Genomic DNA, 14,503 nt, shown 5'->3' with positions numbered 1-14,503 from the left:
GTTTTCAATACTGCATCATCATGTGTTGTTACAAATTTAATTATTAAATTAACAATATTTTCAAATGTTGTAAACCTTCATCAAGCTGAAACTCTGCCCAAATTAAGTGAAACTAAAGATCTCAAAGAGTTCATTAAACGTTAATATATTTTTTACCTAAGATGATATATGAACACACGGATTATAATATAAGTTAACTGTTCATCACATGACACTTAAGATTGATAAGAATATATTGGACGTCATTTCACATTCGTAGTTAAAAACAACCACAAATTTGAAAAATTAAAAATGAAAATTCAAAAAGGACTCTTCCAACACACAACACAACAAATTACGGAAATTTCTTTGGGTTGAGAATAAATAAAATGATCCAATGGATTGAAATAAAAGTGAAAGTTTGATAAGAAGATGATGAAGATGTTCGAAGTCAAATGTCCAAAAGCCAGCTAGATTGCTCGTTGCGCCGCTTTGTAAACGCCGAACGCGTACTCTTCCCCACTTTCATATCTTCTTCTCCTCCTCCTCAGCACCTCCTTATTTATTTTAACCTTAAAATTAATTAATAATACACAACTCACCTCGCTCCCCGTCTCTCCACACGCCCTCCCTAATTATAGTCTAATCCCCAATTAACATTTTTCAAATTAGTTTCTTCTTTATTACCGTTTGGACCTCGCAGGCTCGCACGTTCTCCTCTCTCTCTCTCTCTCTCTCTCTCTCTCTCTCTCTCCGTTTCTATTTGGCTTCTGTGGTGGCATTCTGAGATCTGGTGGTGGGATCTGACGATCGAAGGTGAGTTTTTTCATCTGGGTTTTTGCTTCATTGAGGATGGTTTTTGCTTTTTGCTGTGAAATTTGATTCGAATTTTTGAAAAGTTTAATGCTTGATGTAAATCTGCATCTGGGTTTTGTGTGGTTATCGTTGATCTTTGAAAAAATACAGTGCTTGATGTAAATCTGTATATGGGGTTCGTGGGATTATCCTTAATCTTCGATTAGTTCTAGTAATTTCTTTTTCTTTAGAACATTTTCTATAGTAAATTCTGATCTGGGAGTACTTTGTTATAGGTAAATTTAATCCGCAAATGATAAGAAAAACAGAAAGTTTAGAACTTTCCGGAATCAAAGTCTGAAAGTGAAGAGCTTTTTTTTTATCAGTCCTTGGATGTAAAAGCCGTTAAGTTTTTGCTTTCACTTTAAAAAAAAAAAAAAAAAAAAAAAAAAAAAGACAAGGTGATATCACTGATATGTAGGTGCATTTGTGTAAATCAAACATTTTTTTATCGTGGCTAATAAAAGTGATAGAAATTGTGTATTTTTAAGGCTTTTCTGGCCCAATTTCTATTGAAAATCTGTTCGAATTGAGGTGTGTAGATATATATTGTTATAGCTTTGTTCTTGTGCTTTTAGAATTGACTGTTGTTATGATCTTGAGGCGCATTTAATCTGATCCATTTTGTTGTATATTATCTATCAGGGAAAAATGGCAGACCCAAAACCAGACACACCTTTGATCCCACCATCTTCGTCGTCGTCGTCATCATCCTCGTCGCGAAACCTCCCCGACTTCAAAAAATCTATTAAGCTAAAATATGTGAAGCTTGGATACCATATCCTCATCACCCATGGAATGTACCTCTTTCTTTCCCCTCTTGTTGTCGTTATTGCTGCCCAGATTTCGACATTTTCTCTCAAGGATCTCTATGATCTTTGGGAGCATCTCCAGTATAACCTGATTTCAGTGATTATCTGCTCTACTCTCCTTGTTTTCCTGTCCACTGTCTACTTTGTAACCCGACCTCGCCCGGTGTACCTTGTTAACTTTTCCTGCTACAAACCAGAAGAATCTCGAAAGTGCACGAAAAAGATTTTCATGGAACAGTCCCAGATGACTGGTACATTTACAGAGGACAATCTTCAGTTCCAGCGAAGGATCCTTGAGAGATCCGGCCTTGGTGATTCGACTTACCTTCCAGAGGCTGTACTCAACATTCCTCCAAATCCGTCAATGAAAGAAGCTAGAAAAGAAGCCGAGGCTGTGATGTTTGGTGCCATTGATGAGCTTTTGGCTAAGACAGCTGTAAAACCTAAGGACATTGGAATCTTGATTGTGAACTGCAGCTTGTTCAATCCAACCCCATCTCTTTCTGCCATGGTTATCAACCATTACCAGCTTCGAGGGAACATAGTCAGCTACAATCTTGGTGGGATGGGATGCAGTGCAGGTCTGATCTCGATTGATCTTGCTAAAAATCTTCTTCAGGTGCATCCCAACTCTTATGCACTGGTTATCAGCATGGAGAACATCACCTTGAACTGGTACTTTGGAAACGACCGCTCAAAGCTTGTCTCAAATTGCTTATTCCGTATGGGAGGGGCTGCTGTATTGCTTTCAAACAAAAGCTCAGACAAAAGAAGGTCCAAGTACCGATTGGTTCATACAGTTCGTACCCACAAGGGTGCTGATGATAAGTGCTTTAGCTGCGTTACCCAAGAAGAAGACGATAACGGGAAGATTGGTGTTACTTTATCAAAGGATCTGATGGCAGTAGCAGGTGATGCTCTAAAGACCAACATCACCACATTGGGCCCTCTTGTGCTGCCAATGTCTGAACAGCTGCTTTTCTTTGCTACATTGATTGGGAGGAAACTGTTCAAGATGAAGATCAAACCATACATCCCGGATTTCAGACTGGCTTTTGAGCATTTCTGTATTCATGCTGGGGGAAGAGCTGTCTTGGACGAATTGGAGAAGAACCTTCATCTATCAGATTGGCATATGGAGCCATCGAGGATGACACTTTATCGATTTGGAAACACCTCAAGCAGCTCTCTTTGGTATGAACTAGCTTACACAGAAGCCAAGGGAAGGATGAAGAAAGGAGATAGAACATGGCAGATAGCTTTCGGGTCAGGATTCAAGTGCAACAGTGCTGTGTGGAAGGCTCTTAGGAGCATAAACCCCGCAAAGGAAAAGAACCCGTGGATGGAAGAAATTGATCGGTTCCCAGTTGATGTTCCAAGGGTGTCAACCTTCTAATTTGAAGTGATATTTCTCATTCTTATGCCGTCGGATTTAGGCGGCTTTTGCCAGCTTCGTTTCTGATTGGAGGTCATAGAATTGGTTTTCTTTGCTTTGTCATGTTTGGAGGTTTACTTTTAGGGCAGGTGTTTGGTTTAGGGTGGGAGGGCAGCCAAATTTCACTTATTTACAAAGGGGGATTGTCTGAGGAATTATATTTACTGGTATTTTTAGGTCATTAAATTCGAGCATTTCGAAATAGGATTCGGGGTTGTGGAAGGATTAACATGTTGTAAATCATTTTTTGGATAATTGGGAGATCGAATTGAAAGTTTGAACTTAATAGACTTTAGCACTTGGTTCCCTCTTTATTTTGATTTGTTTTGATTTCTTTGGTGCGAGGTTTGACACTATCACGATTCACCAACCATGCATGGGTTTTAGCACAAGTGCCCCCCAAAAGCGCTTGCGAGTAAAAGCGCTTTACAAAAAGTCCGAAATTGGCACTTAAGTTTTCGTTTTTCACCTCATAGCATATGAAATGGGCAAAAATGAACACCATCTGCTACCAAATTCATCCAAATCACAGATTGGTACATCTCCTTATAAATAACAACAGGTCGTCCAAACATGTCTCCGGTAGAATCATGACACTGTCACATGATGACCGATTTCTTGAAGTAAGCCTACGATTTAATAAAAAATGTCGGATGATGACATACAGAATCGAAAAGATTATATGTCATTAAAGTCACGAAGAGGCTCTGTTCCTTGTAGAAGCACTCTTCTGGAGCTGTAGTCCGTTTGTAGTAGCTACTCCTTGGTCGACTTGTTGATAAGTGACTTGTGAATGTGAGGGATCACACCTCCACCAGCAATGGTTCCCTTGATCAGGGTGTCGAGTTCCTCGTCACCACGAATAGCAAGCTGCAAATGCCTCGGGGTGATGCGTTTCACCTTGAGATCCTTGCTCGCATTGCCTGCCAACTCTAACACCTCAGCAGTAAGATACTCCAAGATAGCTGCAGAATAAACTGCGGCAGTTGCTCCCACTCTCCAATCATTGAGTGCACCAAAAGAAAGAGTGCACCTAGCATTTACGGTTCTAATTCTACTTAATCCAATCATGAGTTCTTATTGTAAAAAACCAAAACAAAACTCATTCAATCCAAATGGCATCCCAAAGGAAGCTATATTCACCTCTAATGGTTGCTCAAACAACTGAAACATTCAAGTCTTTCACTATATGATTCATGAAACCCCAACTGTTATAGTGATAAGATTTACCGCCAAAACAAGCAAAAGCCCGAGTCAAGTTTCCATCTTTTTACCTCTTATTTCACAAATTTACTCAAAACCCCTCCTGAACAAGCAAAAACCCAGATAATCTCAAAACCCCAAACACCAAAATCAAGAAAGCGAAGGGGGTAAAGGAGTAAACTAACAACCTGAAGGCCGGCGCGGGAGGAACGAGAGATGGGTTTCTTCTTGTCCTTCGTCTTTGCCGCCGCTGTTGGTGGCGGTCTTGCCCATAATCAGCCCCTTCGCCCCCTTCCCCGACATCTTTTCCCGCGAAATACAAGTACAGGATAACGGATTTTCAGGCGCGTTTTAATATGGGGAAGATTTTAAATTGGATTGTTCGATGATTTAATTGAAATAAATAAAACTCTATCTCTAAGAGCACTCCCTCTCGTTTCTCGTCTCTCCCGATACCAACAATACAGTCGCGATTCGCAAATGGTCCTTTGGAAACAGCCCGACTTATTCAATCCCACCTTGACCAAATTAACCCTCTTACTTTTCTCTATTTACCATGATACCTGTCCTTTTTTCTACTCGAGACAATTTATTTAGGATAATGCTAGGAAAATTAAGAGTATATTTAATTGAGGTTTTAAGAGATTTTAATTTTTTTAATTAATTTAGATGTATTCAGTTAGGATTTTAAGTGAATTTAAAGTGTATTCAATTAGGATTTATGGTAGTTTATTAAAATTCTTAGAAATTTAGTGTATTCGGTTAGAATTTTAAAGAAGTTTATAACACTATAAAGTGTACTTAATTAGGAATTGGTTTTAAAGAATTTAAAAAGTTGATGAATTCGAGATAATTTGAGAGATTTTATAGCATATTTTAGGTCTTTACAAATTTTACCTCCCCTTGATATTTCTAGAGTTTGAATCAAAATTTTATATAGATACTATGTGATTCAATTAAACTCCATCAATCCATTATAAATCCCTCCAAATGCAAATTGAACACATCCGTTAAATTTGTAGACTAAGCTTTGTAAACTAAATGACATAGAACTATTAAAACAAGAATTTAGTTTGCAAATTAGCCTACCTAGCATTACCCATTTACTTATGTCTTGAATTTTTTTTTTTCTGGCTGGTGGATTTTTCTCCCGGATTTTATTTCCCGTCACTAAATAGACAAAATCGAGCCAATTTTGTGGCAAAATTTAAATTTCAGATCTTAAAATTGAGTTCCAAGGGACAGCGCAAAAAATAACCTTTCGAATTTCTCCGAGGAAGATCTTGAAAATGAAGGTAACAACTAAACAAGGCACTGGCCAAATACAAAATTCCAGGTTTCTTAGATTCATCAGTTCCGGAAGCGTTCCGATCAATGTCTTGCAAATCGGCTATAACAGAAATGGGGGCGATATCGGGTCTTAATTTTTAGGTAATCTGAATAGCAGTAACGATTCATTTGTCCGGTCGACATTTCGGTAACGAAAAACAGTGAGCTAAAACTTGTACAAAAATTATCGTTTTAGTCTATGTAATTAAGTAATCAAAGTAGGATGGATAGATCGTCAACTATGACAGGCATGGGCTACAAATACTCTTGGACCAGTTTACTCATTCCCTGCCGCCTCTTCCTTCTCTTTCGCTTTCCCCTCGTCCGTGATGTGGAAGCCCTCAATCTTGCGAGAAACCTCTTCCGCGGGTACTTTCACGTTTCCAACTGGTCCATTTGCTACCAGTGTTTCGGTTTCTTCTGGAGTCAAAGGGGTCTGCCATATTCTTATGGTTCCATCTTCAGATCCCGAGGCATATGACTCCCCTCCGGGCGAGAAACGCAGACAGTGAACAGGACCGTGGTGACCCTTGTTGCATGCTGCATCAAGACAAGGTGGATTAATTGAGGGTTTATAATAAGAAACCAACAACAGCACCGGACACAAGTACAAACTCAACCTACAATGGCTCAAAAGAGCAAGATAACCTAACAAGTAGTCTATTGGAATTATATTGAAGGTATGGAACTGAATCCTGACTATACGAGGGACTTTAAGAGATGTTTAGTTCATATTGCCAGCTAAGCATTGGCACCGAAGGATTTTTGTTTTCGAGCACATACCGATCTCTTCACCAGTATGGAAATCAAACACATGAACCCACATATCTTCTCCCCCAGCAATGAATTTGTTCCCAAACTTTGGCTCCAGCGAAGCTGATTCTACTGTGCACGGCATATTGTAGCTCTTCACCAACCCAAAGCTGGAAAACAGTTAAATTATCATAAGTCATCCAAAGCAGAAAACTCTGGAAAATATAGAACAATCAAACTGATAACTTACTAGTTGGCATCCCAAAACTTCACAGTCGACCCATCAGCAGTAGTAATATAACGACCATCTTGACTAACTTCAGAACTGGTCACAGATGATTTGGTCTCCAGTGTTTGGACTATTTTACCAGTTCTTACATCCCATAATCTGTAAATTTACCAGTCACTACCAAGTTTAGTAAAGAATAAGGTAAGAAATATAGTGTGCAATACAGGAAATTTAAAAGAAGCAGCTTTAACATCAGATGGTTTTACAAACATGCATACCTAACACCTCCCATATCAGTACAAGAACTTAGTATGGTCTGGTCACTGTGGAGCCACGCAGCAGTTCTGACTGAGCCTGGGGATTTATCCACTTCTCTTGGAGGGGCATCCGGACGATTCAAATCATATATACGGATAACTTTCTCGACTCCCCCGGTTAGCAAAAGGTGTGTATCCTGTTACCATTTCAATAAGAATCAAATGAGATTACAAAAGCACATAAGTAGGGGACAGACCATAGCTTAATGTATCAGCACCAATAAACAATTTCCATAAACTTAATGATCCAGTATGATATCCCAGAGACTATTGAAATGCAAACCAAAACTAACAAGATTGGAGGTCAAGTACAATCATAAAACTTAAAATGCCAATACCCCAAAAAGTTACAACTAATGCTTGGTGGGTAAAACATCCAAAAGTCTAGATTAAATTAGATGTCCCCTATTACCCCAGGCAGAACACCACCTGAGCGAGAAAACATTTTCCAAATCAGAGTTAAGCAGGTAGTTACTGCAAGTGGATACAACATCTATCACAGTGTAAGTATCATTGAATATAGTGAAACATATGCCTCACATTCCACATCACATTTAGTTTCTAGCATGAAACTTCCATAGCATATAAGATCCCAGAAACAAAAATTAACACCTTTTGTACGTTAATCCCATTTAAGCTTAACTATACTTTAGATGATGATGATGACAAAAGACCCACCTCTGAAAAAGCACAGGCTCGAACAATATGCTTGTGTTCAAATGCGTGTAGCACATCTCCTGATAATGCATCCCAAACTTTCCTGCATACGAATTTGATGCACAAAATAAATCAACCTTTGATTAAATTAACTACAACTTAATTGACTAAACAAGCAATGGCAGGAGAATGGATGCTTTGGTGAGAGAAACACAATGTAAAAACATAATTGTGAAGTACGATGATAAGGTAAGGAAAATAGCAAGCGCAAAAGACACTTAAAACTTGGGAAACAAACTTTACTTAAGCAATGATGTGAAGAATACATGAGTGAAGAATGAAAGAAGTATAAAGAACTAAAAGAAACTGTTTGGGACACTACAGAAATTCTTGACACTTGATTATCGAATCAGGTACATTCAAAATTTTAAAGTAAAAGCATACAGATTTCCAAGCAAAGTTCTCAGGCAATAACCCATAACCACTTAACTCTAACCAAAAACAGGACACTAAACTCATTAATAGAATCAAGAGAAGCAACGCAAATCATCCCTGTACAAATTGAAACTACAGATATATAAAGATTGAAGGCATACGCAGAGAAATCTGCAGAAGCAGTTGCAGCACGTAGGGCATTAGTATCCAAGCAGCAACTCCACACTGCACCTTTGTGCCCTTCAAACGTTCCAATCCAATCTCCAGTCTCTCCGTTTCTCAGCATGGGACTCGAATCTGAACACAAGTGAAACTTCACAGATAATTTCCCACCAAAAAAACTTCAAAAGAATACAACAATATCTAAGAGCACTTAGGAACATTAACATGTCACATTCTCAATCAGGAAACATCTGTTTCAGCTGTGTCATATATCCTAATAACACGATTCACCAGATTACCACAACCATTACAATTCGTAATTTGCAGCTAAAAAGTTAAAAGAAAAAAAAAAACCAACGCTAGTTCAACAATCATCTATAAAGCAATCAACTTACACATTCAAACAGATAAACACAGCAAATTATACAGTAATGAAACAATAAATCAAAACCCACATCGAAAATCAATCGTTATCGACACATACCCTTACTGGCACTGATGAGGAAGAACCCATCAGGAGTAACCGGACTGTAAAACAGATCCACCACCGGACGCGAATGACCATGGCAAACCAGCGGAACCGCCACCTTCTTCTTATTATCCATCACTCAAAAGCTAAATATAAAAAATAAAATAAAATATCCCAAAAAACAAATATTTTTTAATTTTTCTTGATCTGTGTCCCAAAACTTCAAAATCCAAAAGAACCCTAACCCTAAAAGTATTCAATTTCTGTATACAGATTGAAATCGGAATCAAAAGATGTTAATTTGGGGGCAAATTGTACAGAAAGATGGAGCGAGAAATTGGCGGTATTTTGAAAGTACAGGTGGGAAATTGAAAGGAAGAATCCACACCTCCTAACCCTCGAAACAACAATGGCTCTGACTGAATCAAAAACTACAATTGGGGGAAATTACACGATAACCTAAATTTCGAAGAAAATAATAATAATTTAATCTAAAAGAAAACTGGTAATGTTAGACGAAGAACAGAGCAGTGTGAGACTAACGAAGGGCTAGGCGCAAGAGCAAGTGTTCGCATCGGGTCTGGGTTTTATAGGCTGAGCTTTTTGGGCTTTTTTTTGGGTCCGTATTCCGGATTCTGGATCTCGGTGGTGTGTTTCTGGTGGATTCAGCTTTCTGACCCGGATGTGGACAACCCGGCCAATGAATATTCGAGTGTCAAATTGACAATGCAATAAAGATGTTTTAGTATAACGTCATAAGATTGTACAAATTACAAATTTCAAACGTGAATTTCAGGAACCAAAGCTGCATCTTAAAAGATACGCTGCTTGAAAATAGTATCACGGGCATAAAGAAATAAAAAAGCACTAACATCTTCGGTCCCAAAATTAGAATACAAAGTATTCCACAATATTGACTCTTCAATTGAAGGATAGCAGATTGTTGATGTGGGCATCGATAAAAAAACATTTCTGAAGAAAACCACATGAAACAAAGCATGTTCACAAAAGTTATCCGCATGCTTGTTTGGAGCACGTTCACGAAGCATATTCGCCTACGTATTTGGAAGAGACCACAGTTTCTCCGGCAACCGGCGGCTTTGACAATATTTGATGACTAAAACCATATCCCAACCCAACCTTATGTCTGCAATACCATATATTTCATTAGACATATATTATTTTATTGGCATAGGACTGGAAGAGAATATTAGAAAGTAGAATTCCAAAGTGAATAGTGATTTTTTGTTGAACCATAAAATTTGTTAAGTTAACGATTAACTTAACAAATTTTTTAACAGATGTACAGTATTAAAATAAAATAATAATAAATATATGAGATTGAAATGTTTTAAAATTATTATATGAATTTGTAATTACATCGAAATATGGAGGTTATGAAATGTAATTTATCCTTAATTTTATCACAGTATTCTTTTACCTGCTTCATTTCAAAATCAACGGTGCCCGATTCGTCATGCAATATACGTATATTTCTTAATATTTCTTAATATGGCACGTCGTGTCTTGGTCACCGACTTGCTGTAATTGGGTTGATTCCCCACCGGTATTCCTTTCTGACTCACTGGTTGAGGAGACTCCCCAGCCATTATGTGGCTCTCTTGTAACTTGCAATTTCTTGAAATACAATACTACTATCGTTTTCTTAAAAAATAAAAAAAAATGTGTGATGTTAGGGTAGTATGAAAAAGAAATAGAGCGTATTAAGATAAATTTTAATTGAGAAAATAGATGTTAGGTGTATTTAACAATATGTGACGTGTACTCATGTTAATAAAACAACACATAATGTATTTACCAAACTTGTAATGGGATTAAATACCATATATAAAACATAAGTTGGCAAAGTTTGGAAATGTATTTGATGATAAGATGCAGCGTGAATTCACAGTTGTCGACCGATTGGTCTGTGACCAAACAGATAAGCACCAACTAATAGGTATATATCTACTTACATTAATTAAACAAACAAAAGGAAAAAGATGTTTAGTTTGTATCTTGGGTTAGCCCTGAAACCTCTGGTGGGTCCCAACCCTCGTTTGATTTGCCTGGGGAAGCTGTTGGGGCCATGCAATCCAAGACCAAGTCGCTGGTGGGAAGCAACAGTCGCAGTCCTCTTGGCACGGCCGTGGTAACTGGTAAGGCCCAGTTGCTTCGCGAAGTGGCCTCCTCCCCCTTGCCCTTGTTTTCCTGGTGGTGGGCCCCGCCTGATAATTCGCTAGAAGGTGCGGCGCGGCGGCGTCTATGAATGTGCCCCAGCACTCCACGTTGTTGAATTCTGGAACGCTCGAGTCGAAGTAGACCCATACCAAAGCCTCTTGCAGTTCTGGGTAGCCGTTGAACAAGTTGCGGTCCCCATGAACAAAGCTTAATGATGTTAAGCAGGTAAAAACCGTTTTTAAGTTCCAAAGCTATCTTCGGAATTTTGGTACTTTCACGTTTTATTTTCATTTCGCATTTAAACAAATTTTATGGTTGTTCTTCAATCATCTTATCCTACTATTCAATTAAAATTCAAGAAATTATCTCAAGTTTTTTATGTTCCAAAATTCTTTGTAAAGATGAGCGTTTCATATTATTTAAGAGAGTGTCATGCATCACTATGCCCTCCCAACAAGTGTTTGTTCATTTCTTCAGCCTTCCACATTTTCGCAGTTATAGCATGTGTGCATCAAAGATAAGATAATAATGAATCTATGGCTTGAACGATCGTTGTCATCAATTCTTTTATGTCATGTGTTTTTATAATTAATTAATAATAAACGTGTAAGATAAAATTGAAAAACATATGTAGTATACCTAACGGCCGTCTTTTTGAGTTGACCACTCTATCTGTCCCATAGCCATCTTTTTGAGTATTTATGAATTATTCCTATTTATAAATCTTTCTTTATAAATTAAATCAGCAAGTTGACTTTGAAATAATGTACTATAAATTCTTCTTCTTCAACCCATTTACTCCTCCAAATCCCAGACTTTTTTTTTTGTCAAATACGAATTCCAGACTTTGGTTTCTCCAAAAAATGTCCAGAACTCACAATCCATGTCAATGGCTTCCTGTCCTCCTCTTCCTTCTACAGTTTTTCCACACATCAAACGGCGATGTTGGCACTGCTGCCCAGTACCCTCCTCCATATCTACGTAAGTACACACGCGCGCACATACACACACATATATATGTATGTAAACGACTCTGTGAACCTTGATACATAATACATGTGTTTACTATTATATATGTTTAGCGACGGCATGTTTTGGAAGCGATTCGTTGCAGTTTCCGGCGAGTAATCTATTGGCTGCCGCCGGAGACGAAATATGGTACAATGGGGCGTCGTGTGGGAGAAAGTACTTGGTGAGATGCATAAGTACAGAACAAACGGGGACGTGTGTTCCGGACAAGACGATTCAAGTGAGGATTGTGGACTATGCCGGAGATATTAAGACAGTGCCATCAGTTTCCGGCACCACCATGGTCTTGTCCCAAACAGCCTTTGGATCTGTTGCTAATTCAACGGCTAAATCCATTAACATTGAGTTTCAGCAGTAAGTCCATCCATTTCTCATCACCTCAATTCCTTTTTATATATTGTTTTCTTTTGATAGCTAGAAAACCTTAATTATTCCTCTTAATTTGCTAACTGGGACACTATTCAAGTTTTATGCTTTGCTTAATTGTATATAGCTCCATGTATGTGTAAATCAGACAAGTTAGCTAAGACGGTATATCAACCTCCACTTGAATTTGATTCCCCTCCTAGCCTAATTATGTCTCCCTATAAGAAAAATAAAAAATAAATTGGCTAAAATGATTCTTTTCCACATTCCAATTTCTAAAAGATCAAAATTTTCAATATATCGTTGATATTTAATAGTTATGTCATCAATCTTTAATCTCTATGCCGCCAGTTTTAATTTTAATCGGTTCGTCCATTAGAATTTAATTTGTGATTATTTTAACCAATTTCTCTCTAATATATATTTAACTCCATATATAGCTAGACAAAAGCTCTATATATTTTCTCTCCATATAGAGGGTAGGATTTGTGTTTCTATTTTTTAATGTTCTTGCTTTTGTTTTTCTATGCAGGGTATGAAATGGAAGATGCAGAAATGGCGAAGGAGTTTGAATTTCCAATCATATTCTTCAGCATGAGTGGAAGGTGCAGCAGATATGGCGGAGACAATTCATGTATTTTTGTATTCTAGTTATATGTATTTTGATGAGGGGAGAATCTATAACCTGTTGGTTTTGTAATTTCGATTGGTCATCCGTAAATTGTAGGATTATGCATATGGGAATTTGATTATTTTTCTAAACAATGTGTACAAAAAAAAACAATGTCATTTTCATTTTTATTCTTCGTTATATATATGTTAGGTATATGTACTTGTTTAATACTTTTCATAACCAGGAACGCTACTCCTGTTTTCTCTTCTTTGTAAGCTACCATATCTTGTCAACTAGTCTATGTTTGCGGTGTGAATTAACTTTTAGCATAATATTGATATTTTTCTAGTACCTTGAAATTGGTTGGGTCATTAGTGAATATTTTATCAATCCTTCTAAGTACCTTGAACCTCCCAACATTTTAATGTCATTCCAAATTGATCTCAACCATTTTAAATATTTCAAACTAGCACCCAACTTATTAAAAATGCATTCATTAAGCCCCAGTTAATTTTTCAAACATAGTTTATATTCAAAACTCACCAACAAGGTATATCATGGTCAACATTAATATTAGTTGACTCAAAATCTAAATTTCAAACATGTATTATATAATAAGCAACCCAATGATCAAATGGGTATTGAAATGAATCGAAAATGAACCCAAATTTAAATTACAATAGGGGACAATCTCCTAACAAATAAGAGGGTTAAGAATTCAGATAGGGTTTCAAGGCGTTTTTTTTCTACTCATGTGATTTTCTCATTTGCCGATTCTCAGCTCGTAAAGTTTCCAGTTCTTCATTATGGACGGTGAAAATAGTGGTTGCCGCATCATCAGTCTATACCATTCCAACAACCTCCATGACCTTATTATCAAAGTTAGCGGCTTGAGTTGTGGGATGGAGTTTATGGTTTTGCGTAGTGTTTGGATGTGGTGGTGGTGGTGGTGACTGCTAGTTGGTGAAGGCTGTTTCCATGACCTTCTATTGCTTTTGGAGACATAGTGAGCTCCAATTAATTTAATAGATTTTTAATTGGGGCTTAACGAATATGACATTTTCAATAGGTTGGGTACTTGTTTGAAATGTTTAAAAAGATTGAGACCAATTTGGAATGACACTAAAAGGTTGGGAGATTTTAGGTACTTAATCCTAATTTTTTTTGGTCAAAATTATTCTTATATGTAAATATATAAGTAGAGTTAAGTTAACTAGAGTAATGTGCATCTTATATATATGTCTGTAGTTAGATGAATTATTCATTATACATAAAATGGTCAACCAAATTCAGCTTTATGTATGTGTTTTACTCACCACAAGAGTTTCGCCATGACATAGGGGGAAAATAGTAATGCTAGGGAGACTAAATTTGTAAACAAAATTTACAAACTAAATGATGTGTCACCAATAGAATGAGCATGTTTATCAACACTTAATTAAAAATCTAATCATCAACCTTCGTATTTTTAATTTACAAAATTTTACCTACAAATTCAGTTTCACTTGCATTAGTTGGGATAAAATTTTCTCACATCTTTTCTCGAGAGAGTAAAATTGTCTCACGTCTTTTCTCAAGTGTGGCTAACTGCACTTTTTAAAATCCTAACATGTCGTTCATGTCAACATTATTGATATTTTATTAGGAAAACTAATGAAACTAGTCTGAAAACTTTTAGT

General features: G+C 37.1%; 4 protein-coding genes across 6 annotated transcripts; 2 read left to right on the top strand and 2 right to left on the bottom strand.

The window, feature by feature from the left end:
• The first annotated feature begins 445 nt into the window (after window positions 1–445).
• LOC103963004 (3-ketoacyl-CoA synthase 11) lies at window positions 446–3,395 on the top strand. Its single transcript, XM_009375791.3, has 2 exons — window positions 446–795; window positions 1,480–3,395. The coding sequence occupies exon 2, from the start codon at window positions 1,486–1,488 to the stop codon at window positions 3,040–3,042; it is 1,557 nt and encodes a 518-aa protein (XP_009374066.1). The 5' UTR covers window positions 446–795; window positions 1,480–1,485; the 3' UTR covers window positions 3,043–3,395.
• Window positions 3,396–3,597: 202 nt separating this feature from the next.
• On the bottom strand, window positions 3,598–4,748 carry LOC103963028 (probable histone H2A variant 3). Of its 3 annotated transcripts, none has more exons than XR_007258835.1 (2): window positions 4,473–4,748; window positions 3,598–4,387 (listed from the first exon to the last, which is right to left on the bottom strand). XR_007258835.1 is itself a non-coding variant. In XM_048585642.1 (2 exons), exons 1-2 carry the CDS (start codon window positions 4,585–4,587, stop codon window positions 3,838–3,840), a joined length of 291 nt encoding a protein of 96 aa, XP_048441599.1. In that variant the 5' UTR covers window positions 4,588–4,748; the 3' UTR covers window positions 3,598–3,837. The 3 variants fall into 3 exon arrangements, 2 of the variants coding, with proteins under 2 accessions (XP_048441599.1, XP_048441603.1); XM_048585642.1 differs by having other exon boundaries at window positions 3,598–4,013; XM_048585646.1 differs by having other exon boundaries at window positions 3,598–4,004.
• A 938-nt stretch (window positions 4,749–5,686) lies between these two features.
• On the bottom strand, window positions 5,687–9,203 carry LOC103963005 (serine-threonine kinase receptor-associated protein). The gene is made up of 7 exons (XM_009375792.3): window positions 8,651–9,203; window positions 8,166–8,301; window positions 7,591–7,672; window positions 6,874–7,049; window positions 6,617–6,754; window positions 6,397–6,536; window positions 5,687–6,153 (listed from the first exon to the last, which is right to left on the bottom strand). The coding sequence occupies exons 1-7, from the start codon at window positions 8,769–8,771 to the stop codon at window positions 5,891–5,893; spliced, it is 1,056 nt and encodes a 351-aa protein (XP_009374067.1). The 5' UTR covers window positions 8,772–9,203; the 3' UTR covers window positions 5,687–5,890.
• Window positions 9,204–11,629: 2,426 nt separating this feature from the next.
• Window positions 11,630–13,012, top strand: LOC103963006 (EG45-like domain containing protein). The gene is made up of 3 exons (XM_009375793.3): window positions 11,630–11,797; window positions 11,899–12,199; window positions 12,744–13,012. Exons 1-3 carry the CDS (start codon window positions 11,680–11,682, stop codon window positions 12,748–12,750), a joined length of 426 nt encoding a protein of 141 aa, XP_009374068.2. The 5' UTR covers window positions 11,630–11,679; the 3' UTR covers window positions 12,751–13,012.
• Window positions 13,013–14,503: the final 1,491 nt, after the last annotated feature.

Source organism: the organism of the source record quoted next, unplaced genomic scaffold, assembly GCF_019419815.1.
Source record: "Pyrus x bretschneideri cultivar Hongxiangsu unplaced genomic scaffold, Pyrus_bretschneideri_v1 Contig1, whole genome shotgun sequence".
In the NCBI taxonomy this organism is placed as follows: Eukaryota; Viridiplantae; Streptophyta; class Magnoliopsida; order Rosales; family Rosaceae; genus Pyrus; species Pyrus x bretschneideri.
The sequence above is the reverse complement of the archived record's forward strand: the minus strand, read 5'-3'. Positions and strand labels throughout refer to the sequence as shown.

Coding starts and splice junctions, on each gene's coding strand:
- LOC103963004 (XM_009375791.3), top strand. CDS start 1,486: ATGGCAGACCCAAAACCAGACACACCTTTGATCCCACCATCTTCGTCG.
- LOC103963028 (XM_048585642.1), bottom strand. CDS start 4,587: ATGTCGGGGAAGGGGGCGAAGGGGCTGATTATGGGCAAGACCGCCACC. Junction 4,014..4,472: donor CCTCCCGCGCCGGCCTTCAG/GTTGTTAGTTTA, acceptor CTGAGGTGTTAG/AGTTGGCAGGCAATGCGAGC.
- LOC103963005 (XM_009375792.3), bottom strand. CDS start 8,771: ATGGATAATAAGAAGAAGGTGGCGGTTCCGCTGGTTTGCCATGGTCAT. Junction 8,302..8,650: donor CCTCATCAGTGCCAGTAAGG/GTATGTGTCGAT, acceptor ACTTGTGTTCAG/ATTCGAGTCCCATGCTGAGA. Junction 6,755..6,873: donor ACTGATATGGGAGGTGTTAG/GTATGCATGTTT, acceptor GTAAATTTACAG/ATTATGGGATGTAAGAACTG.
- LOC103963006 (XM_009375793.3), top strand. CDS start 11,680: ATGTCCAGAACTCACAATCCATGTCAATGGCTTCCTGTCCTCCTCTTC. Junction 11,798..11,898: donor GTACCCTCCTCCATATCTAC/GTAAGTACACAC, acceptor ATATATGTTTAG/CGACGGCATGTTTTGGAAGC.